This window comes from Nothoprocta perdicaria, unplaced genomic scaffold (genome assembly GCF_003342845.1).
Source record: "Nothoprocta perdicaria isolate Ctin4 unplaced genomic scaffold, notPer1 scaffold_171, whole genome shotgun sequence".
Taxonomy (NCBI): Eukaryota; Metazoa; Chordata; class Aves; order Tinamiformes; family Tinamidae; genus Nothoprocta; species Nothoprocta perdicaria.
Window position 1 is genome coordinate 1,567,956 of NW_020454883.1, and position 26,785 is coordinate 1,594,740.

At 38.7% G+C, this 26,785-nt stretch overlaps 1 protein-coding gene across 13 annotated transcripts in view; it reads right to left on the bottom strand.

The window, feature by feature from the left end:
• Positions 1-26,785, bottom strand: part of KDM6A (lysine demethylase 6A) — a 113,840-nt gene that overhangs the window by 51,345 nt on the left and 35,710 nt on the right. For all 13 annotated transcript variants that reach the window (XM_026036197.1, XM_026036195.1, XM_026036194.1 and 10 more), the window contains exons 3-6: positions 21,658-21,716; positions 13,517-13,637; positions 4,799-4,853; positions 2,034-2,068 (exon numbers count right to left, since the gene is read on the bottom strand). In XM_026036197.1, the coding sequence (XP_025891982.1) occupies positions 2,034-2,068; positions 4,799-4,853; positions 13,517-13,555 (129 nt within the window). In that variant the 5' untranslated portion in view covers positions 13,556-13,637; positions 21,658-21,716. The remainder of the gene's footprint in view (positions 1-2,033; positions 2,069-4,798; positions 4,854-13,516; positions 13,638-21,657; positions 21,717-26,785) is intronic.

Sequence of the window (26,785 nt, forward strand, 5' to 3'; positions counted from 1 at the left end):
TATTTTAAGAGGGGCAACTGGGAAGAAAAATGTAATCAATATAAATAATAGAAGTTAAAAAAACATCATTAGGTTCTTTGGATCCCATAATCCCAAAAGATAACTGTGTTGATTTTGAAACCTCATTCCAGTCAGGAAGAAAAATTAAAGCAGCAATTACATACTTTGAAAAGCAACAAGTTGGTAGAAAAGGTTTTAAACTGGTGTTCATGAAATGCAGATAACTGGTAAGAAAACAAATAGTGTAAATGAATAAAATATCCATGTCTAGCAAAATAAAAACAATCAGGATTTTTTATATATATATATATATATATATATATATATATATATATATGTATATTTAGCATTGGGGGACCAAAATCCATAGTTAATGACTATGAAGGATAAGCAATTGAACACAAGTTCAGAGTACAGCATGACAGCAGGGACAGCAAGCTGAAAGTAAAATAGGAGGCTCTAACACCTGACGTCCCTGCTTTGAGAAAGGTATTTACTTCTTGGGAAAGATTCAAAACGACCAGCTGGATTAAGGCACCTTTTCCAGATCTAGAACCATTTTTACCTCTGCTCTTTGTTGTATCATTTACCCTTTAAAGATCTGTCAACATATCTGCCTTTAGATAATGCAGAAAAACATTTACTGTTTGCTTATGTTTTTGTTTAGATATTTTAAAGATGGGAATATATTTCCCTTCGCGGTCCTAGAAATGGGGGAAAAAAAACCCTAACAATCTCTTTCTTTTGAAACTGTAGACACTGGTATCCTAAAAGGCTACAGGGACAGGCACTGCCACAGATGGAGTATGGAAACTGTTATTAAACACCAGGAAAAAACACCACTAGCTCTTAGCACCACTGGGCTACTCTGTTGTCCGGAGGCTGGCAACCCATCACTGAACCTTCAGCACTGTGAAGGGAGATAAATGAGGAATGAATTACTTGATTTTTCACCTCAGTAGCCGAGAGCAGATACACGGAGGAAACTGTAGCACTGTGTCCTTGAGAAGAAACCAACGCTCCCCACAAAACCATCTCTTCACTGGGCCACGGGTGATGACTCAGAGTCAAGTTAAGACCCTTTGCGGCCTACCCGATTTCTCAGCTTCTCAAATCCCAGAAAGGGACACAACCCTTGACCAGACCCGCAAGACAAACTAGGACTAGCTGGAAAACGCACAATTTTTTGCCCTGGACTTGTGTTAAGGCAAAGCCGCCATTCGCAGGAACGCCAGTTACTTCGTGTGGTTAAACACAAGCAACGTTGGCCGGGCAATTACCCAAAGCACCTGCCATGGTGACCTGGCATTTTCAACTTGCTATTTTACTCTAGCAGATCAAAAGAGCTAATGTGTCAGGGATGCTTTGTTATATGAACTTCTTAGATGTGCCCCAGTTCAAGACGCAAACTGGATGGCCTCCAAATGAAAAGTCTTTTTAATGTTTTACAGAACCACCAACAGTCAATGAAGTATCGTCCTGATGTTTTGGGATGGGGAATTCTTGTCTTACTCCTGTTCTGCAGCTTACTGAAATGGCACTCAGAATAAGGGCACTTAAAAGAAAAGAGTTTGTTCATCAAATTTATGACTTCCGTTTATATATGTACACCTACTCATTTGTCATTTTATTTGCTACCATCAAAAACAGCATTTACTTTATCAAGTTGTTTTTCAATTGAGTGAAAAGTGTAGCATTTGTCATCTGTTTTATTTAAAACATTTTTTGTTTTCATGTCACATCTCTTCCTCAGCCATTATACTAATAAACATGATGAAGAGTCTACAATACACATCATATGCCATCAGTCAAACTACAAATATATAATAGTTTAGGCCTCTCAAAAGAGCATGACAGTCCACATGCATGATATCTAGAACTGAACCATAATAAATTAAGTTTCCTTATCAATTCCACAAGAAAGGCTACCTTCCACTCACAAAAGCTTCTCTCATCAGTTGAATTACAGAGTCTGACTTCACCACACAGTTACAGACATGACCAGTCTTCACGGAAATGAGCTTAGAGCTTACCTGGATTTCATATAAGTGGGCAATGTGAAACTGAACTGTAAGAGGGGGAAATAAACATCATTAATCGTAATAAACAGACACCGACAGTTACAACACAATTTTTCAAGCAGGAATAAAACAATGTTTCAAATTGAGCAATGCAAAACCAAGATAAATAACATTTTGCAAAACCAAAAGGAAGCCTTGAGAAACCAAAAGAAATGGTATATTATGTTTAATGGAACTGTTTGGACCAGATGATCTCTAGAGCTCCCCTCCAACCTCAACCATTCTGTGATCCTGAGCAAATGAATATGTACTCCAGCAAAGTGTTAAGACTGTAAAGAGATTCTGTAAAAAAGAAGTCTAAAGGTTTTATCCACATTCAGAAAAGCAGAGTCCACTAAAATCGTTGGAAACTTCACAATACAATTTCTTTCTGCAAAGAGGTATGAAGACAACAGAGGTAGCTTTTTTTGTACATAAGCAAGCTAGAAAAGAAAAATCTTTCAATTGTCAAGGGATAGGATTAGAGGGGACTTGCAGAAAATCAGAAATCTACATTGGGCACTACAAGTATTACACAGGGTTTTAAATTTTTCTTTCATTTTTTTTTCATTTTTTTGGGGGATACTCTCTTCTCTCAGTTAAATACAAACTTGAAGAGTTAATTACAGATGGTATTTTGACCACTGCTGTAAAAGGCCCTAATACCTCATACTCATTACAGAGATGTGCAGAGCAGTACTAGCAAACCTTGCTAACTCTTGGAACCAAGAACATTTTTTGGAGAGGGAAATCAGACTATGAGTCAGAAAGGAGGCCAACACATGTGAGAAGGCATGTGTGCCTGTGCAGGAAGGAGAAGGAAATTAAAGAGCCAAAGCTCTGAAGCGTTTGAGAGCTGCCAGCTCAGAAGATGAGCACTGTGTCAGGACGAAAGCTCACTGAGACGAATGTCATCTTTACTCTCATTTCAAGAAGAGGGGGAAAATCCTTTGATACAGACTTTTAAGTGAAGTCCTTGAGGACCGTGAATAGGCAAACAACAGTCTCTGAGCCAGGCTATTTTTAATCTTGATTATAAGCCAACTCAAATACTGATTTCTTTCTCTCAGAGCTGTAGCACAGCCTAACACAGAAGTTTATACAGATACTTCAGAGGTCCAGGCTTTCTCCCTGTGTCATTAGGGGAGGGAAAAGACCTCTTTGTTAAATGTTTTGAAAGACCTCTTTGTTAAATGCTTTGTCCTTTCCCATAAAGAAGGTACTTTACTGCACCTCAGATACCAGATCCTAATGAAACACACCATCTAAAATTTTAATAAACTTTTTGTATTTCTTGCTAAAGGGCACATTACACACCCACATTACACACCACATCATCACTCCGCAAAGATGAAAGAAAAAAGAAAAACTTCTGCCTTTGTTTTGGGGAATTCATTATCTAAAAAATCTTTTTTATTTTTGTTCTCCCCAGCAGCAAAACCCCTTCAGTGATAAGCTAAAAGGGAAGCCATTCCATACAGCGGAAAGGAATTAAAGGTGTCGCATAAGAAACTGCCTACGTAACACTTAGTAACTACCTAACACACTTAGTACCCCAACATTTCTGCTTGTAAGAGAGTCACTGTAAAGCTGCTGCCCACGCTGCCTAGCTCGGAAATGCAAAGGGACTCATATGGTCTCCATCTTTTACGTGACAGCAGTTAATCCACTGGGTCGGCAGCCCTGTGCTGTGGAGGAGAGCTCTGGCTGTGGGACTGCACAGAGCTGGAGGCAGGGAGAATGGCGGGAAGAGCAAAGAAACCTCATAAAAACGCAAAGATGACAAAATCTGATAAAAAGTAGGCAGAAATAACATGAAATACAATAAAGAATCACGTGTCTGGTAAGGAACAATAAAAGCCTAACTACTAAGTATTCTGCAAATAACTTTACACAATTACCTGCAGATGCTCCTGATAAGTGACATAACTTTGGAGCAGACTTCAGAGCACAGCTGGCTCCTCGATACCGATGTAGTCGGCAGTTTTACCAATACAAATAAAACCTCTCACTTTATTTACCCTTAGTGATAGAACAATGACAATGCCACCCACTCTCAAATTAGAAAAAGAGAAAAATGCTTTTAAACACGTTATCTAATGCTTCTGAATTTACTCTTATGAGGTTAACTTCAGCTCAACGCCAAATGCAGTGGAAAGTACCATAAAAAGTCAGGGAATAACTTCCCTCACAACTGCCAATTTTTAATTCTCTTTATTTAAGAAATTGGAGACCTTAGTCCCCAGAATATGCAAAATATAGCTTTACTTCTGCATGTAGTTCCATTTAGGCCTAGTCACAAGTAAATATCCAGCCTTCAGCATACATAGCAAATGGCAGATCCTTCTACACCAAGATTAATGTGTCTAAATACAAATTAGCATACAGATAGTAATTAACAAAGAACCAAGTTATATCCTAATTTTTATTTCAATTGCAAAAAAGGCAACTGATGCTGAATTTTAGAAATTTAAATGTAATCGGCATTAAAACAACCATTGAAGAATAAGAGATTATCAAGATTCCAAAGTTTTTAAGTGATTGCTGTTGTATGCAATGATTACTAAATGTATGCCATGGCACAAACACTGCATTTATAAACAAATAAACAAGGCTGTAAATCTTTGTCTAACTCTAGTTTTCACTTATTCCATTTACTAGAACAATCCATAATCCCACTGGGCGATGTGCCAAAAACAAAAAAAGCAGAAACACAAAACCCCATGTAAACTACTTACTTTCAGCATTAGACAAAGTGCAGGGATTGCAGTCGATCAAAGCTAACTGAAAATGCTGGAAAAAAAAAGAGGAGATTTTCAGTTGGGAAAAAAAAGAACAGAATAGGCAATATAAGCTCAGGTGCCTCCTGCCCTTTCTCATACAGAATACAGCAAGCAACTTGGAATAACGTATTAATTCAGTAGCGTTATCAGACCTAAGAGTACTGGAACCTAAGTGACAGCAAGTAAAATATTATAGTTAATAAATACAGGTCTCAAGAAAACAGTTCCCAAAGGCTTCTGATTCCCCCCAGCTACTGATGTCTTAGTGTATCCTGTCTTGTTAGCACCAAAACAACCATCTACCTCCCTCTGTTTGGGATGCCAGTGGCAGCACCAGGCCCCATGATTAATATGGGGGGGAGGAGAAGGAGAAGATTCCTCACGATCGATGGATGCAGCTCCCCTTCAGTACTTGCAAAGCTGCTGCATACAAAGATACTACAGAACTTTATGCAAGGTCCAAGAGAACCTTATTTATGTCATCTCTATAGAGATAGATCTCTACATCTATCTGAATTTCTAAATAAATATATATTAGAGACAAAATATTATAAAATTAAGGTATCATTCATATCCATTAGCTGCTGGAAGCATACTATAACAAGTCACTGAATTCTATCAGCACAATTTTAACATATAACAGTTTATAAAAATGAAGTCTCAACTTTAATGACAACCCAAATTTACAAATTCTAGGGCATATTTTAGCAGTATTATTCCCAAAAGAGAGCACAGAAAACAAAGACCTCACAGTGCATTACTTATAAAATAACTTTTAACTTGAGACATTAGATAATAGTTCATAAATATATCAGCTCATTTCTCCACCTTGTCCCCTTTTCCAGTGGTCAGCAACAACACAAGAACTTAAAATCTCCCTTCACTTACAATGCAGTGCAGGCTGGGCTTCTCAGAGGCATCCTTTACTCTGTTACCATAGCAATGCTAAGCAGGCAACTTAAAAGAGAAAGGGCTAAATAAAAATAAAACTATCTACTTCATATAGTATTTTTCCGACAGAAAAAGAAAGAAGTGCTGACTTTTATATTCTGGCCTGTAAATGTCAAACTTACAATTCTAAATAATTCCAAAACCTTTTTGCATCGGACCTGTCACCTTGCTCTGTCATTAACCATTAATATGACTAGGTAAAGCAGAAAGGAAAAGATTTGCTCCCATCTAGCAATCATATTATACAAAATAAGCAGATCTAAAGAGAAAAGCCTGAAAATTGTTTTGCAGCAGCTTTGCAGAAGGGTTATTACAGTGAAACTCACTGAGAGAAAGCAGACAACTACATACACAAAGCCAACCATTTCCATATTTAAATATACCAGTAACATCAGTACTGTAAGGTAAAAAACCAAAAATATTCTCACCAATGCCTCCGAAAATAATTTAAATTCTTATGACTACCACAACACTTGACTTTCACATCTCAAAACCTACACAACTATTTTTTTTAAATGTAGTAAAACCCCGACTGTATTGCTTACTAAGCTACAAATAGCACAGCAATGAAAAATCCGGAGCACGAACTACAGAAAAATAACCCATTTGCACTGAACAATTAAGGCAAAGCAACACATAAAAAAAAAAAAAAAAAGAAAGAAAGCAGATCCTTTCAAACACACACACAAATGAACAAACCTACACCTCCAGCTAGCCAAATAACACATAGCTCCCTGTCAAGTTTTCCAACACAGACAAAAAAAAAAAGCATGCATTTCAGCACATAAAACTCATCAGCCCAAAGCAGGTCCGCTAGTTAAAAACCACCAGCACCAACAAAAATAATTATAAGGAAAAACCAAAGCCAGTAATAATTCCTAACTTGCAGGTCTGCATCAGAGGCAGGCAGCAACATCTGCCCCTCTCTCAGGCAGACATTGCGGTACTGGCGCTGGCTGCTGCTGTGTGCAATGGTTATTATGCAGGAGAGGCCGCTGCAGCTCCGAGACGGCACACAATACCTCAAGGCAGACAGCGGTCTATAGAAATTCAAATCCCGGGTAAGAGGATTTACCTAGAAGGCAGCGTGCTGAATGCTAAAAAGTAACAGCCTCTCCTCAAGAGCTGCAGCTGAAGGCGTAATATACCTTGATTTGTAGCAGGCTGTAACAGCACAATTATCTAAAGCCTGTTTTGTCTCCTCTGGAGTCCTTGACTTGCCTCTCATTGCGGAAACAATTTCTAAGGTGCCCTTTCCAAGCCTCTGAAGTACAGTGGGTTGCATGCAAACACGGCGGAGAAGAGCATGAAGTTCAGCAGCAAAACAAAAGCAGTCTGACATGGGCCTAAGCAACTCCAACAGCCTGTTTTCCCCACTAGGCTCAAACACCAATTCTCCCGACGCATTAATCCTTTCAGTTCACACGGCCGTTAAAACCTAGGAGGCAGGCAGGCCTGTTTCTCCTCATTTTGCCACGGGAGGCGGCTCCAAGGGGCGGCGCGGCCCAGGCTGGCGCCGCCATCGGGGAAGGAGGCCCAGGCCTGGCGAGCGGCCCCGCCAGCCCCCGCTTGCCAAGCCCAGGCTCTTCCCACTTCCCCTCCGGTAAATGGACATTTGGGATGAACTTGTGCAGGGCTCGTGTGGGAGGCTGTGTTGGGCCACATGTGCACCTTGTAGGCCTTGAAATGGAGGCAACTGTTCAAGACACCCCTGCAAGACCAGGGCGGCAGCACCCAAACCTGTGGGTGTTGTTAACGCCTGGCCTGGGGGGCAACTGTTTCTCTCCAGTTAGCTCGCTCTTTTCTTTCCAAGGGTCCAAAATACCAGGCAGAATGATGGTCCAGTTTTAGTAGTTATCCCCCTTCATAATTATGACACTTAGAAAATAGTGGTTTTCTCTCATTGGAAAACAGCAAAATGACTAAAAGAGAAAGCAAGTACAACTAAGTAAGAGCCTGTGGGCCAGACACGATGTCTACTGTAAGAACAAGTTGTACTAGTAACTCTAGTGCAATTTAATTGCACAGTATCATACTGTGCTACAAAATAAGGGGGGGTTGTTTGTTTATTTTTAATTTCCTGCATGTTTCTTTCTATAGTACACGTATACAGACAGCAAGGCCTCAGTGAGCAATTTAATTCTCAGCTGTTCTCCATCCGCGTACATTTTTCAAATAGCTTTTCACAAAATGTACTTTAGATGAAGTGTTAGAAACCTCAGATAGTCGCATTACAACAGCTGAAGCCCTTTGTTCTGTTTTTTTATTATTTTTATTTTCTCTAATTAAAAATATCTCCTGACTCTATGGCTGTATGTTGCATCATTATCTGTGCAACAGCACAATTCAGCTGTTCTTGCATTACAGCCCAAAGGATGGTTTTTGGTACAGTTACAGAAATGTGACATAAAAAGATTATAAATAAAAATCAAAGTTTTTCAAAATTATATACATTTTAGCTATTCCATTTTTTCTTTAATGATTAAAATGGATACAGAAGATTTCAAATCACATTAACACGTCTAAAATTAAAGCTGAATCTGTGAAAAATAACCAGGTTGTGAAACAAAATTTGAAGCACCATAACATTTGTATTCATGAATGTAGTTTTAATTGATAACTCTTTATATTCTTTTTCTCAGTAGTGAATATGTTTATAGCAGCTACACATTCACTTACATTGCCTCAAGGCAGCTACAAATATCTTCATAAATATATACATATATATATATAACCAGCAATTGAATAAGTGATGGAAAAGCATCTGATTATAAATAGGTAGTTGGAGGTATTGTATTAGTGATGTTTTTTAATGTTTTCTAATTCTTTAGCTTAAGCATATTTTCCCAAGACCAAAAGAAGTGATAAGTAAGGAGCAGGTCTTAATGTAATCACTAAACAAGAATCTTCAGGAAAATAACTTAAAAAATAGAAATATATCAAATTCATAATTTATGAACAACATTCAAAGCACAGGCCTAAAGCAAACTGCTAAGATAGCTACTTATATATAAATGAGGAGACACAAATTGAAACCTTCAGAAAAGGACTTCTGAAAATGAAAGACAGTACCCATGTTTCTATAGATAGACAAATATCTGAATACAACTTCCAGTTCTTTCGAGGGTTTTGTCATTGTTTATGTATAAAAACAAAGAATTATATCCAAATTCATAGCAAAGAGCAAAGCATAGGCCTAAAGCAAACTACTAAAATGGCTACTTTATACATAAATAGGGAGGCAGAACTTCTGAAAGACACTATGAATGTTTCTATCCATAAGCAAGTACTTGAAAACAGGAAGAAATTTAGTTATGTTATATTTAGAAATTTAGTTTATATTTTGTTCCTAAGAGTTCTGTCACTGTTCAGGTATTCTAAAAGCAAACAAACAAGATTCCCAAATCACAATACAGTAACACAGTCAGATTTGCCACAAAATAAGCTTTTTATGTCCAGTTGGTGGCCAGCTACTGGCCACCTATTAAAAAAAAAAATAAAATAAACCATTTTATCACATACTATTCCTGAGTGCTATCAATCATTCTAAAAAAAATGAAAACTATGATTTTTTTTTCCCCCCCACAAGTAATTTCTCAGCAACCAAAGGAAGATATCACAGTGCAAAGACTCACACTCAGGAACTTTTCAGGGTGACTTCAGCACAGCAGAACACAAGCAGTACCAGACTGCTTTCCAATTGAGGTGCCTTCCAGCGTAACCCCACTTTTCAACTAAATAGCACTGAAGGTGCAAGGTCCTTGGCTCTTCAGCCTCGCTTTAGGCCTGCCCTACTGCTGTGCAACACCCCCAGCTTCTGCGAGCCCTGTGCTCAGCGCGCCAGTGCCACAAGGGGCACAGGGGCTGTTAAGAATCACAAATACTTTAACCAGGAACTGAGAGACACATGCATAAAAATAGTCACATACATTGAAATAAATTCACTGAATAAATAAGAAAATGGCTACGATAAGGAAGCAACATATATTAGAAGAAAATGCAGTTTGTGCTCAAAGTCTGGACAATTTTTCTAGCTACACTAGTCAGACTAGTGAGAAGCATTTAACTCTTACAGATCTTGCTTTATTGTTCTTCCATATTATTATGGCACCAACACCACCACAGCTAATACAATCAAACATGGTATTCCCAGGGTTATCCATTTTACCAGCAGCTAGGAAGGGGGCAGCTGAGACATGTAATAAAGTGGGAAATGGTTAGGACTGTGAGATAATTCTGAACAGTATTTTTCTGCTACAGTAATTTGTAATAAAAAGGTTTTTTTCCTCCCGAAGACATCGCTATTTGTCTTTGGAATTAACTGCACATTTTTGATGAATGGTGAACGTTTGCTTCTCATGTATCCCTTTGGAAGGTAATACTGTCCTAACTGCCAGGTCACGGAGGGAGAATTTCCTTTTCCACCAGAGAGGCCGCTCCTCTGCTTCCACATCTACGCACTAGAGTTTTGTCAAAGTCCATGGGTATAAGAAAATGACAAGAGTCTACTGGAATAGATATGAGCTGTAACAGCAATTTGCTAATCTTAGCTGCAGTAACGTTAAAGATATTCAAAAGCAGTAATTGATTTTTGAAAAAAAACGTTATGAGATTATTTTACACTGGTTCAACAGCACTCTAGTAATTATCATGATCATCAACATCTTTAAAATAGCACAAATGAATTTACTGCTTAAATTGCTTACATAAAATATAGATGATTTATGTTAATGGTCTAAAATTGTGAAAAAACATGGAAGATGTGACCTTCAGACTCCCATGCTACTCCATTTGCCTGACGATTCTTATTGACTCGTGTGTTGGCGATGGTTTATTCTTAGCAATCAAAGACATTACAGGAATGTTTAAATACTATCACAAATAGTACATTTTTTCAAAGTACATTCAAGCAACATGAATGCAGTTTGTGAAACACAAAACAGACAAAATAGAGTCAGATGGAAAATTATGTCCATTTTCTGCCTCAGTGCCAAACGGGAAGCTCAAACCGGTCCATGAGTTACCATGTCAGGTCAATGCAACCTCCCTTACCACTTGGTTACGGCATTTTGAGGAAACAGACTTTCCCACTCTTTCACGATCTCTCTCTCATTTTGACTGCTCATTCTCGTACATAATCACAACCACTCCATTTTCTTTTCTTCACTCAAGATTTATTTTCTGACTGGCCTCTTACAATGGCACAGAGTCTTGGCTGAAGTTTTTTAGACCTACTCAGAGAAGAGTCAGATTGGATTTTTATTCTGCTTATATTTCTGCCTCTCAATTGATACATGGTACCTGCTGATTTGTTTCCATTTAGAATCAAGTAAATCAGCATCCAACCTCTGCCTTAAATCTCCAATGCAAACAGCTGAAACTACTCAAGACCCACTGGATCACCCTACTAGTTTTTGTTTTTTTTTTTTTCTTTCTGCTCCCTGCTTGTAACCTATTCTCTGTTTAAAGACTGCTATCTTCATAGCAAAGGAAACTAAAAGGAAACTGTAATTCAGGCACCTCAATTTCAAATTCCAGAGTGCAGTTTTAATTTTTTGCATCCCAAGGGGACATGCTGTCCTCTTTTCCATTCACAATCCTCTGCCATTTATTTTGCATTGAATCTAGCAGTCATGCAATCCCAACTTGAGCTGAGTCATGCTTCTGATCCCCCTCAGTCTGCAAATGGACGATCACTAATCTTGGTGCAAAGCAGGGTGCAGAACATTGCAATCCGAACTGGAGGCGGAAAACGAGACTTCCCGTCAGCAACCGCCTGAAGTTGCATTCACTTAAGAACAATGTGAAACTACCCTTAATGCAAACCGACCTCCATGGGTTATTTCATAATCCCTTTGAGGATCTTTGCTGTGTCTCCAGGATCAGTTGTTTTTGCTGTTGGCATTTGCTTTCCTAAATTACTAAATCACCTTGGATTTGAAAGCATGATACTTTTCTATTACCAAAAAAAAAAAAAAAAAAAAAAAAAAAAAAAAAAAAAAAAAAAAATATTTTTTTTTTTTTTTTTTTTTTTTTTTTTTTTTTTTTTTTTTTTTTTTTTTTTTTTTTTTTTTTTTTTTGCAGTTCTACTTGTGTATTAAAAACACAAATTGGGTACACTAGAAATCCTTGTGATCATCCTATTTTGCAGAGCTGTGAAGATCAGAGTAAATGACTTAGAATGAATTCTAATTACATCTATCTTAAGACTTGACTCGGTCACAAAATAGCATATTCTATGGTACAGCATTAAGAGTTTATCTGTCAATTAATATCTTCTCTTAAAAAATGAAATGCAGTTCTTTCCACCACCGGATTACAAAACTTACATACTTCCTTGCAAATACATTTTTCTATTTTGTCCTTAAAATTCATTCAAATAAATAAATAAATAAAGATTTCCTCAGTACTCTCTTTATTTCCAATGTATCATAGAGGTCAACACAACATCTATACCAAACATATAAGGAAACAAGACCATCTGAACTTGCATATAATCCCTGTCTCAGTAAGATGATCTGGGTCTACAATCTTCCCTCTCTTTTGCTATTCATTGCACCAAATCCTTCCTAATTCCTACATACTGTTATCCTTTCTTATCAAACTTTCCAAATTCATCTGCCTCTGGAGGAAAAAAGCATACACTCTGGACTCTGATAAGAGAAATACGAGCCTATATTGCAAAGACTGAAAGGAATTGAAATGAATACTCTCTCAAATCTTTGGCAGTGTAATTCTGACTGCTTCACAGATACAAGCTCCAGTAAAGCAATTTTCCATGAATAAGCTGCCAGTCTCCAAGATTCCTGAAAACTCATTTCATATTTTTTGAACAGTTTTAGAAAAGCCCAATATGCAGAAATGCATTAAAAATAATCATACTTGAAAAATTCCTATCCTGCTGAATGCACGTGTAACTCTTTCAGAAAAAGCCTCTTTTTTTTTTTCTCTTTTTTCCCCAAGACACACATATTTAAATTTAGAGCCCATGATACAAAATGAGCTAGAAAGAATGAGAGAAAATGGGGATAGACTAGGAAATGGAAATAGGTGGAGGGAGAGCAGAAATGTTAAAATATGTATGGACATAAACCATATTAATAAAACCGTTTTCATAAACCATAATAAAACCATAAACCAAAACTGGTTAGACAGAAACTGCTATCTTAACAAGGTGACTTTCAAATCAGGACATCAATAAATATATAAAATAATTGCTAGAAAAGAAGAAACAATAAAGAAATTCGATGAGGAACACACCATTTTTCATAAAAGCTTTCTATTTTTAGTGATTGTTATGAACTAGCAGTGGATAAGAGTGCATTTAGAAAAAAAAGGAGAAAGAGCATCTGGAAATCCAAGTTATAATATCTGTCTTCTTTTTTCATATGGACCTTCTGTACTTCCTCAACTTCCTTATAGTCTCTCCTTAAAACAGTACCATAAAGAGCTATTCTTCATCTCCTTTTGCTTAAACTGCTAGAGTATCAGTGCTCACCTATAATTTCATTAGGCTTTTCTGAATTTCTGAAGGTGCTCACCCAACACACCACCAACCGTGTTCTTATTCTGTTGCTTTGCTAAGACTCTTCATTTTGAAGCTCTCTTTATTTCCAAAGCAAGTAATATTTGACTTGTATACACTTGCACAGTCCTTGCAGTTTTAAATGCAACACAACTTAGAATAAACGTTAAACTGAATTTAAAATTTCTTTAACTTACCTTTAAACTAGACTCATAGTCTGTGTTTACTTTGAACATAAGCCCAAGTCGCAAATGAATTTCCTTGGCTCGACAAAAGCTGGGATCAACATAAAGCGCCTCCTGAAATGCTTTAATTGCCCTGAAAAACAAAAATATGAAAAAGTAATTTTAACAAAGCTTTACTTTATAACTAGTATTATTTATGGCTTGCATAAGTTGAATCCCCCCCTTTTTATTTTAAATAGAAGAACATATAGATATAACCACTTAAATGCAGTGGTTTTGCTTCATCACTTTGAGTCTTTGAGAGTTCAGTATACTTTGTATTCTACATATCCTAACATATTTGAAAGCCTCACCATTTCCATCCACGTAGCAAAATGATTTACTGTCTGTAATACAGTACTATATCAATTATTTCAGAGTATCAGCAACAAAATTGGTAAAACTTCACAATGAAACTGCATGCGATGATCACTCATGTCACAACCAACTGCCTCCAAATCCAGAGGAATCAAAGCCACCTGAAAGCTGGGACAGAAGTGCAGGCCTAGGAGCAAAGACAACACTCGTCTCTTCCCACTGTACCCACTCTCAACTCATCAATCTCCACTTTCAACTTCATTCCTCTACCATTGTCTGGGGACTCAAATACTATTTATTAGTCCTTATCTTTCTGGTCACCTAATTGCCTTCAGGAACATGAAAGCCCACTCCTCCTCTCGCTCTAGCTTGCTTTTCATATTGCCAAGAAAGCTCAAGAATGATCTGATTATATTTACTTATCTTTAAATCCACTCTAGATTTAGATTCATAGAGGAAATAAGCAGGAGAAAAAAATACTCATTGTGTTAGCTGTCCTGAAACCGAACGACTGGTTGGAAAGATTCTCAAGCCCAGTATTGCTCATATGATGATAGAAATCAGAAGTCAGTCACTCCACAGGGTGAGATTCAAGTGACTAAAGCAGAGGTGCAAGTGCCATTTGTCACGTCCGAGGCAATGCCAGAGATCCACCCGGAGCTGTCACTGACAGCCGGGATATGGGGGGAACTGCACCCCTATGGTGCGACACAGGCAGCGCCTCGATGCACACACTGCTCGGGCAAACGAACCTCACTGCCACGCTCGAGCTGAGCTGGAGCTAACTGAGACGCACTGGAAAATTCAGGAAATATTCTTCCTTGCCTTTCTTATTCACAAAACGCACAAGTGGGTCATTATTAAATCCCTCACTGAACACACTTCCAATCTAAAATATTTACACTATCCCGTCTCATTTTGGCGTCAAAATATATCAGTGACATAACGTTCTCTACACAATGCAACAAAACTGTTTACATGTCTAAAGCATTGTCTAACTTGTTTAAATCCAACTTAACAGACAGGCTTAAGATGACATCAAATTTTCATTGCAGATCTAAGGCTTTCAAGCACAGGCCTTCCCGGTCAGTATCCTACTTGTCTGCTTACACAAGGAAGAATTAATAGGCAGCTTTATTATTACTTAGTTAATCTTACCTAAGCACTGGCTAAGTAATTTTGGGTTTTTTTTTTTCTGTTTTCTTTTAAACCAGGACTTTAAATTTCCCTAGAATTGCCTGAGGGGTGATAAATTTCATGCCTCAAGACCTCTACTAAAATTTTAAACTGCACTCCACTTTTTGCACCAGGATGCTCAGCTTCATTTACACCATTGCTGTTTAAATCAAAAGGACAAAGACTGACCTGACCTTTGAATTCTGCCTTGAGAATATCTGTACACTGTATTGCCATTCTAAGTCGTGTTCCTATACTATTGATTATTATTTTTGTGTAATTGCATTTTTTTGTTTTAATTCGGGTTTTACCTCTAAATGTTCCTCAGTATATTAGCCACTGGAATTTAATATTCCATTACTTGTACCTTGTTCTAAGATACTATATTAGGGTTTAGTTGTATACAGATGACATGACAAAACCATTTACCCTTGTCTATCATAAAACCATATTTAACATTACTAGTCATCATAAGCCTTTGAGATAGTATTATAACCTAAGCTAAGTTCCAATGAAGAAAAGCTCAAAATGCCAAAGAAGGAAGAAAATGGATGGGACAAGACATAATTCTCCTAGACAAAATCTCCAATAAAAATAATGGCATCCTTTTCAACCTGCTTTGCTGATGTTTGGAAAATAATGCCAGTACGTCAACAAAACCACAAGCAAACGTCTTTGTACTCTTTTAGAGCTTACTTTGCACTACTGTGCTGTCAGCCACATAACAACTTCTAGCCGTAAACTTCAGCTACACGTGATCACTCATAACCTCGCAGGGTTGGGAGCAAAGGCAGACAGGCTTTTACAAACATCACATCCACAAATGATGAAGAATTCAAAGGAGCATAGGCAGGGAGCACTGATTTAGCTGTAAAGCCCTGGTGAAACTATCTCCACTGTGAAATCTTCCCGTGCCTGATACTTGATAGGATTATATGTAAAAACGAAGCCACGAGCATCCAAACAGCAGAAAGCTCCTGGATGAGGGCCCGGCTTGCATCTGAAGCTCTGTATCTTTGGATGCTGTAACAGAAATCCCAAAAGTCAACATAAATTTGAAGTTATAATTAAGGCTCATAACAATGAGCAAATTAAAGGAAGAATATTTTATGAGTAGCGCAAAGTGATAGAATCAGCAGCTTTTTATAGGTAATCTGAATAGTAACATCTTTTGGGGGTTTTCCCCCAAAATGGGAGGGTTTCCACTACCAGGCAGGACAAGCTATCAAACACTAGAAGGCAGGTGTAAGCTTGACTAGAAAGCAGACACTACAGAAGAGGTAAAGGAGAGCTTTACCTTCTAAGGAGCTTGCCTTCTAAAAGGCACAACTTTACAAGGTACAGTAATTTGGGAAAAGAAAAATTACATTAATCTACCACTCCAAATCACGATTTCCAATATTGATATTGCAACTCTTTTTCCATCCATCCATCTGTACAATAATGGCTACCACTATGAAGGTGAAAAAAGGAGATGGATAATAATTAATAGATGATTATCTTATATATTTAACAAACTCATCAGGCTTTGCCTATTTGAAAACCTTGCCTAGATAAATTGTGAATAAAATCATCTTTGAACAGAATAACAGAATATAATAAAATAGCATCACTTTATTCAAAAGCTAACAACATTAAACAAGATGCATTAAAATCAGAGCAAGCCAATTAACAACAACAACAAAAAAAGAACGTAATATTTCTTTAATGTATCAGGAAACTTGAGACAGTTGGAGTTAAATTTTCCTTTTCTTTTTTTTTTTTTTTTTTAATTCTTCATCCTCTTTAAATTTTATGATAATCTGTTCCAAATATAGCTAACCCAAATGACATGATTACATGTTGGACAAATTTATATCTGAAACTCATCATCATCGTTTGATTACTTAAAAAATGTATAGCAATAGCAGCCACAACCCTGCAATTTTACGAAATACTTTCAGTCTTTACATACAACTCCTCTAGCCACGGCACCCTAACAACTGAAAGCCAAAACATTTTCAGCGGCAAAATCTCAAGATGTTACCTAAAGTATTTTTCCAGCATTAGCAGGTATTGTGCATTTTTCATCAATTCAAGCAATGTGCTTAATGTATAATTCCAGAAAGTGAAGACTCCAAGGACAAAGTTAATTATGCCTTAGCTAATGCTTAATTACCCTATGCACAGTCCATACATACACCCTAATTTTAAATACATATACAATATATCCACACATACATTCTCATTTTGAATACATATACAATATATAGATAGATCCAGGCACATCAAAACTTGAGATTTCTTGGCTAAGCCGCACCCATAGAGCACACGTTTAAACTGCCTTCCCTAGCGATTATAACACCAGGCCCCCTGAAAGGGCAGTGAAAGCGAGTGGAAATGGGCCAGGTTACTGCTAAGGCCGCTCTCTTCCTTCTCGCAGATGACACCCCTCCTGGGTTGCCCCATAGCAGGTGTTTCCAAACTACCAATCCCAATGGCCAAGCAACACGACTGGGCAAATCCCAGGGCCCTTCATCACGCAGACCTCATCTGCGGGGCCACAGCAGGAGCCCCGCAGAGCCGGGGCCTGCAGGGCAGGCACAGCTGTGATGAAAAGAGCCAGCAGCTGCTCTTGGACACAGGGTGGAGGGTCCCCACAGACCAAAGGAGGTCTCAGCTACAAGGTTTGCCTTCCTGCGCATCCCCTACCCACCGGGGTGGTCTTAGCGTGGAAATGGTGGAAATGCTTCCTTCCCTAAATCTGCCAGCTCATACAGCAGCTTCAGAAAGCATCCGAAGGATCTGGTCCACAGAATCACAGAATGGTTGGAGCTGGAAGGGACCTCTAGAGCTCATCCAGTCCAACCCCCTGCTCCAGCAGGGACACCCAGAGCACGGGGCACAGGGCGGCATCCAGGTGGGCTGGGAAGATCTCCAGAGAAGGAGACTCCACAGCCTCCCTGGGCAGCCTGTGCCAGGGCTCTGGCACTCTCACAGGGAAGAAGTTCCTTCTCACAGGGAGATAGAACTGCCTGTGTTTCAACTTGTACCCATTGCCCCTTGTCCTGTCACTGGCCACCACTGAGAAGAGCTTGGTCCCTTCTTTCCTACATTTTCCCCTCAGCTACTTCTACATGTTAATAAGATCCCCTCTCAAGCTTCTCTCTCAAAGTTCATCCAGTTAATACAAAAATAAAAATCCCCCTTAACATGAAAAGTAAAATAAGAAACCTAAGGTGAGCCTAAGGATGCAGAGCTGAGAGAACATGGACAAATATATCTCCTAGCTGAGTTATATTTCAGAGATCACACTGCCAAAAATCACAGGACAAATCAGTATTTTAATAACATATTACCTCTAAAAAACAAATACAAATATATATATATATATATATAGAGAGAGAGAGAGAGAGTGAGTGTGAAAAGAAGCAAAGAAAAGGAAAAAACACCCCTCAAAAGCACAAAACTCTCCTAGACTCACAGACAAGCAGCAGCCACCATAAAACAATTTTGGGTAAATGAACAAGTCATCCCACACTGAAGGCTGGCCCATGAGACTGCTGAAAAAGGCTTATGTGGCACTGTAGACCTAGGCGCTTTAACAGTTACTTCCAACACCCACTCGACAGTTTCAGCCTAGCCGCGAGAACAGCAGAATCTCCTTTTCAGGGTGAGGGGAGACCCAAAAAACGAAGGCCAGAAAAGCTGGAGTGAAGCAGGAGAGGGAGCAGAGTCCTCCAGCTCAGGCAAGCGGCCAGTGTGACGGGCATGAGGCCACCTCGGAGAGGGCCGCGAGCTCTGCACATCTCGCAGGTGCCCCCTGGCTTGCACAAGGGCCAGGACTCAGCACTGCAAAGAGCAGGGCCAGCTGTGAGACCACTTAAAAAGGCCAGAAGCAGAAATAGTGCCTCTGCTACTGAGTTAAGCATTGCCTGACACGAAGTGCATGGTACCAGGGCCTGGGATTTGGTACGGAGCTGCAGAGGGACCCGTCCGAGGTGGTAGATTTCTCACTCAGACAAGCTCCACTCTCAGCCACGATGGGATCTGCATCAGCCTCATTTGAGCCTTTGGATTTTTTCAAGACTGCGTCCTGCAGATGGAGTCACGCTAAACGATGGGTAAGTGAAACCTTAAGCTCAGCATCCTCTAAAGTCTTTTTCAGGAGGGCTGAGCCTCTTGGGCACAGTGCCCAGCCATTTGTGACAGTAGTGAGCACTGAACACCCAGCAGACTGGCCTTGGAGCACTGGAATCCTGAGCGGGTGTCGGAGCCGCTCCAAGGACCCAGCTGGGGAGCTTGGAGAGCCCTTCTATCTTGGTGGGACTCACCACCATGAGCAGACAGCAGAGCACTCGGGTGCAGAACTCCCGTCCAAGTACATGAGGGAATCCGGCATCCCAGCAAATAGACGGATTTTAGCTGTTACACAGAAATGAAGGGAAACCTTTGTTGAACTACTGAAATTCTTGATGCAATTTCTGAATCTAGCAGGTGCTAGGTGCTCTAACTAAGGTGCTCTAACTAAGGTGCTCCTGTGGGGAGAAGATATTTGGACAGACCGATTCAGGGGGCTCTCTCTTGGACTTAAACGTTCTCTGAATAGGCATAATAGTTCTAGTGCCAAATTTGGTTTTAACCTCTAATTGATTATTTGGTCTCAATCTGTAGCACAGTATATTATTGCTGGGATAAACCATCCCAATCAAACTAACAAGTACTGTCTATCTCAGAGCGACAACATTCGTGGTGCTGTATGTCTTCTGCACATTATTTTTTTTTTCACTAAATTCAGATCTGTAAAGGACAATAATACAAGCACCTTTTGTTATTACAGTTAGTAATATTAAAATCAATACAATATAAAAATACTTTCAGGAAGATATGAAGGAACTGTCAATATTCAACTTGTTTGACTGTCTTAACCATCCCTGCCCATGTTTGACCATACTTGACAAATGGAACGATATGGAAACTCAGGCATCCCCTCCTCATTGTTTGATGATAAATGGTGTAAAGAATACAGAGCTTTGAAATCGAAGATCTATACAACCTTGCTCACTACACTCCATACAACTTTTAGAGCTAGTTCTCTATTTTGCATCTTACTACAATAATTGCACATAATAGCTTTAGTCTGATTACATTATTGCAACACTTGCATGTATGCCTAGCACTCTTTGTTCATATGTGAATAATCAAACCGGAAAACAAAATATTATATGGGTCAGCTAGGATTTAATAAGTTAATACCTGAATTTGAGGGAAAAAAAAAATACTGGCCGACAGAGCCCGGGCACAGGCTGCCCAGGGATGTTGTGGAGTCTCCTTCTCTGGAGATCTTCCAAATCCACCTGGATGTCGCGCTGTGCCCCGTGCTCTGGGTGTCCCTGCTGGATCTCTAGAGAGCCCTTCCAACCCCAACCCATCTGTGATTCCACACCAACCCCCCAAAGAATGGCTTCTGTAAATTCTTTCTGTACATTTCTGCATAGAATATACAGCATTCACTCTACTGTTACCAATAATAGTGACAACTATAATATCAAAAAAGTCAAGGTTCTAATTGCCTATTTTAACCAACTTAGTTAATGTGAAAAATAAAAGCTCATTTATACAACCTCAAGGGACATACTAATCTTTTATGTTACAGATATATAGAAACTTCTATTGAATTAACAATTCAGGAGGAAAAAAATATTTGATTTTATTGCTCCATATTGCCACTAGCCACACACGATTTCCTTAACTTCCGGCATGCTCAGTTCAATGATGATGAAAAACTTTTTAGCAAATAGTGGAGCATTACAGTCACATTTATTCCATTAACCACTTTCCTACTAACTGTTAGAGATACCACTCGAAGCTGCAATCAGCACAAAAGAATGCAAAAGAAGTTAGTGATCAGCTTTGTATAAGAAAGCACTGAGGTAAAATTTACACCGTTCCGACTTTTTCGCAATGCTACCTGTAAAAATATGCCTTTGTAAAATAAATTATAGTTTTCTTATTACTATGCAATGAACATCTGAGTATCTGCCAGTGGACTGCCAAAGACTCAGCCTATTCCTGTTCTCCTCCTGTTGCAGGTATTGAAAAAACCCTCCCTCCTCCCCCTCGCCAAGAGCATGACAGAATTTTACAGCTGTGACCCCGAGTCAGTTTTAAATGCTCTGATTCAAGTCAGAGCACACTGCTTCTCACATCCAGAACGTCCACATTACAAAGGTATGTAAAGCTTACTGAGCAACAAGCTAAACAAATGAAGACCGACCCTTTGTACAACTTATTTTTCTCTGGGAAAATAAGCTATTTCACAGCACAGGCTCCAGCCTATGGCTAGCAGCAGCTGACAGAAGCCCATGTGGTCCCACTGTTCCGCTCCCCCTCCTGAACGGCTTTATGGAAGCTAAAAGTCTTCTGTAATTACTTTCCCGTTCAAGCAGCTGCTGTGGTTGCCTTAAGTATGTTACAGTAACTCAGATAATACACCCAGCACAACCTGCCTTTGAACATAATATCTGGACAACAACAACGACGAGCTATCCTACACTAACAGGGAACTAACCCTGCAATATTCACCTCTCAGTCAAACACGGCCTGATGCCTGGATACTGTCAGAGTTTGTTCCAACTTACCATTGAAAGGCATTGTAATGGAAGTAGACCAAACCAAGGCCATATAAAAAGGCAGCATTCTGTAAAGAAAAGAAACAATGTTTAAAGCTCAGATAAGCCAACCATATGCTACGCGTTAAGTTTCAAACATTTAATTCATCCATTTACATTCTATTTCCATGATTTTCAAATACCTTCTTTAAAAGGAGGAAGACCAAGAATGAGGATATAGAGAGGAAGAGGTTTAAAAAAAAATCTCAGCAACATTTAAATCTTAATTTGAATTTAAAGTCAGAAGTATAACTTTGAAGAAGAAATAGCAACAGGTGGTTTATTCTATTTGTACAACAACAGGAAAGCAAATGTCAGAACAGAGGTCTTCAGTAATTTAATAATAGGAAAAAATATTTTATAACATATGACCACATAATAGGTGCAATAATTTATATTTCCACAAAAATAAACACACTCATTTCTGTGTTTAAAGTAGAATATTCATCATATGACTGTTGAAAACATGCTTAAGGAAGTGTTACATTTTCTGAATACCAAAAATACAGACCACTGGCTTCCAACCTAAGACAATAATATATTCTTTCTTCCTTGATGAAATTTATACTATTTATTTGTATAATAAAATATTTTATAGTAAAATAAAAAATACAGCATTCTGATCCCTGAAACCTATTCCTCTCCACCCCCCCCCAATAAAGTGTTCTTGCTTTCATTACTGAAGGGGCTTAATGAATGTTTAATTAGCCAAATTACAAATAATTGTTACATACTTCCTAAATTACTTTAAAAAATACGAATTGCCTTTTCTTTTGAAAAATGCTATGCCACAGTATAACTGTTTTTCTCTTTAGCAGAGGTATTCTAATATTTACAGGAGAAAATGTGTGCATGCAGCCTAGGACACATTTAAGGCTTTTCTTATGAACAGCTGCGGTTCTGAACAGCCAGAAACACGTGCTGAGGAACAGAAAGCCCTGACACGTCAGCAAGAGATGGCACTTGCACTGCCCCAGAGTCCTGGTCAAGCTGCTCTGCCTTTGCCTGACGCTCCTCTCTTCCACAACTCGCGTTTCAGTGGAATCGCACAAAAGCGATCACGGTTACGAAGAAGATGTAACCACATTTCTCCCAGGAGATGCCTGCTAACCACGATATAATTCAAAGAGCAGCATTCATCAAAATCAGGACCTCAAATTACCATGTCATTATACCTCATTTGCATCTTTAAAATACAAATTAAAAACAGAAGAAAGGCCAAAGATTCCTTCACGAGCAGAACTGCATCATGGCTTGAGCACTGGGCAGGTTCCAAGAAAACGCTGGTCTCTGACCAGACACTGTGGTGACTGAGGCACTACAGGACGCTGAAGAGGGGAGTGGATGGGCAAGCACACAAACAATAAAAAAATGATACTCGAATATTACCATAAAACCACGTTTCTGTTTTAACTTAACGAAAATACAGCATGGACGTCATAAGGAGAAAAGATCCTTATATCGGTATTCCAGGTATTGCCTGTTTTGCAAGATGCTCTGGCAACCCAGTAAAGGCAAGTCCACAGAAGTGGATATACAGAATTCCTTGTTTTGAGAGTCACTTAAATAGAGAAAGAAGGAAGACAATAGGAAATAGGACGCAGAAGGCTGCAAAAATACTGCATACACGAAACAACCTTTCTTCTGCTCAGGTCCTGCTCAGCTGCAGAACAAGGCAAACCAGAACTGTGTCTAGAGTTACTTCAGAAACGCAAGGACTGGAATCAAGGCTAGATCACAGTTAAATCAATAAACAAGTAAATAAAGACAAGCATCTAAAACCTCTTCAGTCTTTAAAAATTTTAATTGCCTTTTCCTCTTCTGATAGCTATTACCATCCAGAGCTCAATCAGTTACATATTTTAAAAAATTAATTTGAAAACTGGAAAATTAATCCAGTTGATGCTTGAATCTTAAGGGTTAACGGTACTCAACATTTGAGGCACATGACAGGACCAAACTGCAGGCGATTTGTAGACACATAATTAATATATCATATTTGCAAGAAGCTTTCTGGTTGCGCCTCCTCGCCCTCCAGGAAAATACAAATCAAATACTGCTGTTGCTCTTCTGTACTGTGACTCAACTTCTGATTTTTTTTTCCTTTTTTTAGCATATATGATTCTCATATATGCCCATATATATATATATATTCATATACGATTCTTTACTGTGCCTTTGTGGCTGAGGTTTAATATCTGATAAGCTGCTACTTTCCCAACAATAAAAAGGGCATGATTTAAGACTCTGTAATACTTTACCCCAAATACACCAGACGCAAATTCTGAAATGTCAGTATTGCTCAAATCCACCTGTTAGGCAATATTATCTCTCAAACTGTACAAAACACCTTTAGTACCTGCCAGTTAACTGTTCATTATATTTGTATTGAAGATTTAAAAATATCCTTTAATCCAGGTTTGAAGCTGGATGAAGCTTTCATGGGCCCTAGAGGACATTACAGTGGTTCTAGTTCAATTTATGCATTTTTTTTTCTCTCCACACTGAATCAGACAAAGTTCATTACTTCAGCAACTAACTTTTCTGCTTGTATCGTGAAATACCATCAAGTTCAACACAGAGCCAATGTGAAATGGCCAATATGAAAGAACACAACAGCTTAACGCACATCGGGACTAAGCAGGATCATGAAGGCTGTACTATAACATGTAAAGATAAGATGGTATTTACACAAAGCTTTCTGGTTGTCCCTCCTTCCCTCAGTAAAATACAAATTAATTATGGCTGCTCTCTCTTTTGCCCAAAAACTGGATTTCCGATTTGTCTTCAGATCATAAGATGGACTCAAATATTTCACAAACAATATGCACCACACGTTCTCCTCTACATATGACTTGTTTAAAACAAGATCTGGATTAAATACTTATAGTTCAAGATCCTGCTTAAAAAAGTTTCTGATGTAAAATACAAGCCCACTCCCAACCCCAAGCATTTTTTCATGTGGTAAACAGAATTGCATTATTATTTTCCTCACAATCCACACAATTTCTGAAGACTTTCTCATGCTAGCAACTCATAGTTCTGAGCTCTAAAAACAAGTTTTATGTTTCCAGATAAAGATCTCTTTCTTCATTAAAACATACAGTAAAGTGAAAACATCAATTTTTGAAACATCATCTCAAATATGAAATGCAGTATATATTTTTTTATTCTAAAGATATGCTAATGGAAAGACTACCAACTAAAACGCTATTTTCATGTTGTCATTTCCATTTTCTACCATCTATTGAAAATGTTAAAATGTTTCATACCAGCCGCTAGATGGCTCAAATACCTCTTTCCATTTCACAAGCTTACGTAATTAAAAAAACAAGTCAAGTTTGTATTGTTCTCTCCGCTAATTACATGCACCATTTAATGTGGAGCAATATTTCAATTTTATTTTAAAAAAAGTATAAAGCACTTCTGAAAGCTACACACTACACAAAATATACAACCATATACCATTTAGGGAGAAATTAATAAGTTGAAAACTCTTCGTTCTTTTTTCAAACAAACGGGGAAAAAATGATCAATTGCCAAAAACCTGATCCCTTTCACAAACCTTGTCATTAACCCACATAAATGGATAACAGCTTCTGCAAAGCAGAGGAGGAAACAAATCCTCAATATTTGCTTTATTTTGTAGCTACATCAGGCCAAGCTAAGGCCATGCGTCTTCTACATCTTCCAACATGTAGACACCGCTTCTGGCAGAAATACACCAAATCACACCAACAGTTACATTTTTTGTATGCAAGTGGGCTCAGAAAAACGTACCTGTCATCACAGAATCACAATCATGTGCAACAAGTTGTCACGCTTCCCATTCTGACTTAAAAATTGACTTCAGAAATTTATAGCTACCATATCTGGGCCAAGAAATGCTTGTCCCTAATCTGCTTCCACCGCTCATGAGGCTTAGTTATTAACGGTTAGTGTCCAAATTGGAATTATATAAATATAAGAACACACATACAAAATACGTTTGCAAGTGAAAATTTGTTGAGTAGGCACCTCTAAGAAGTCAGAGGGTCAAAAAGGAGGCTGAAGAGTCAAAGCAGCCCGAGGGCAGTATCCACTTGGGACTTTCCAACTTAGGAAGGAAGGATTTTGACTGGTTTGCTGGTTTAGAAACATTCCTTGTCTAACACTACTACTCATGTTTGCTGGTAACATTATTTGTGGCATTCAGTAAGTGACTCAAGCTCGGAGAAGAGGGGGAGAAAAAAAAAGATGACTTTTCATCAGAGCTGTTCCTCACTCGAGATCACCGAGGAGCCCCCATAAAGAATTCTCTTAGCGCAAGTGAAATAGTGAAACAAAATGAAACAGGTTAGGAGGTGCTTAAGCCCATGCTGCTACTACCTATTTATCAAACCTAAAATGAATCCATGAATCCTTGACAACAGCTGCTGAGATCCTAGCTGAAGGCTTTCCGAGCGGCCGCATCCCTCAGCCAGCTCCACAGCCAAGACGCTTCCCACCCGCCCCAGGGCGCCAGCGGCGCCTTCCATGGCACAGCCTCCCGTGGCTTAGACCAACTGCAGGACAAGCTTCCAGCCAGACTAGTGGGCCTCAGTCCTTCACTTTAAAGTGCCTGACACCAAAAGTCCTACAAGAGGCCTTTGGCAAGGCCAAAATGTCTACAGGATCTAGCAAGGAATACAGGAAAATATTCTATGAAACTTAGGCCTGAAAGTTGATCATATAGAAACTGTACAGAGACTCAGGCAACCTACACGCAAAAGGCAAAGCTTATCAGATCCTAAGCTATGCAAAAATGTTTTACTTGAGAATTAACTACTGTCATTCACTGCAGGATGGATAAAACAAAGTAACAGCCTGCCTGAGCCTTCTCCACGCGGGTCCTTAACCACTGATATATGGAGGCAAATATCATTTGTTCTTTAAGACCCTAGGGAGCTAAGATAAATGTAGGTAAAATAATCTCTTTATTCTATTAAAAAGTTGATGATATTTAGATATGTCTGAATGTATCCTTCCATACTAAGAAATAAAAAGAATGAAAAAACAAAGTCCCCTTGCAGTTGTTTAGTGGAAGTCTGAAAGACGAGTATGGAGAAACGATGACGTT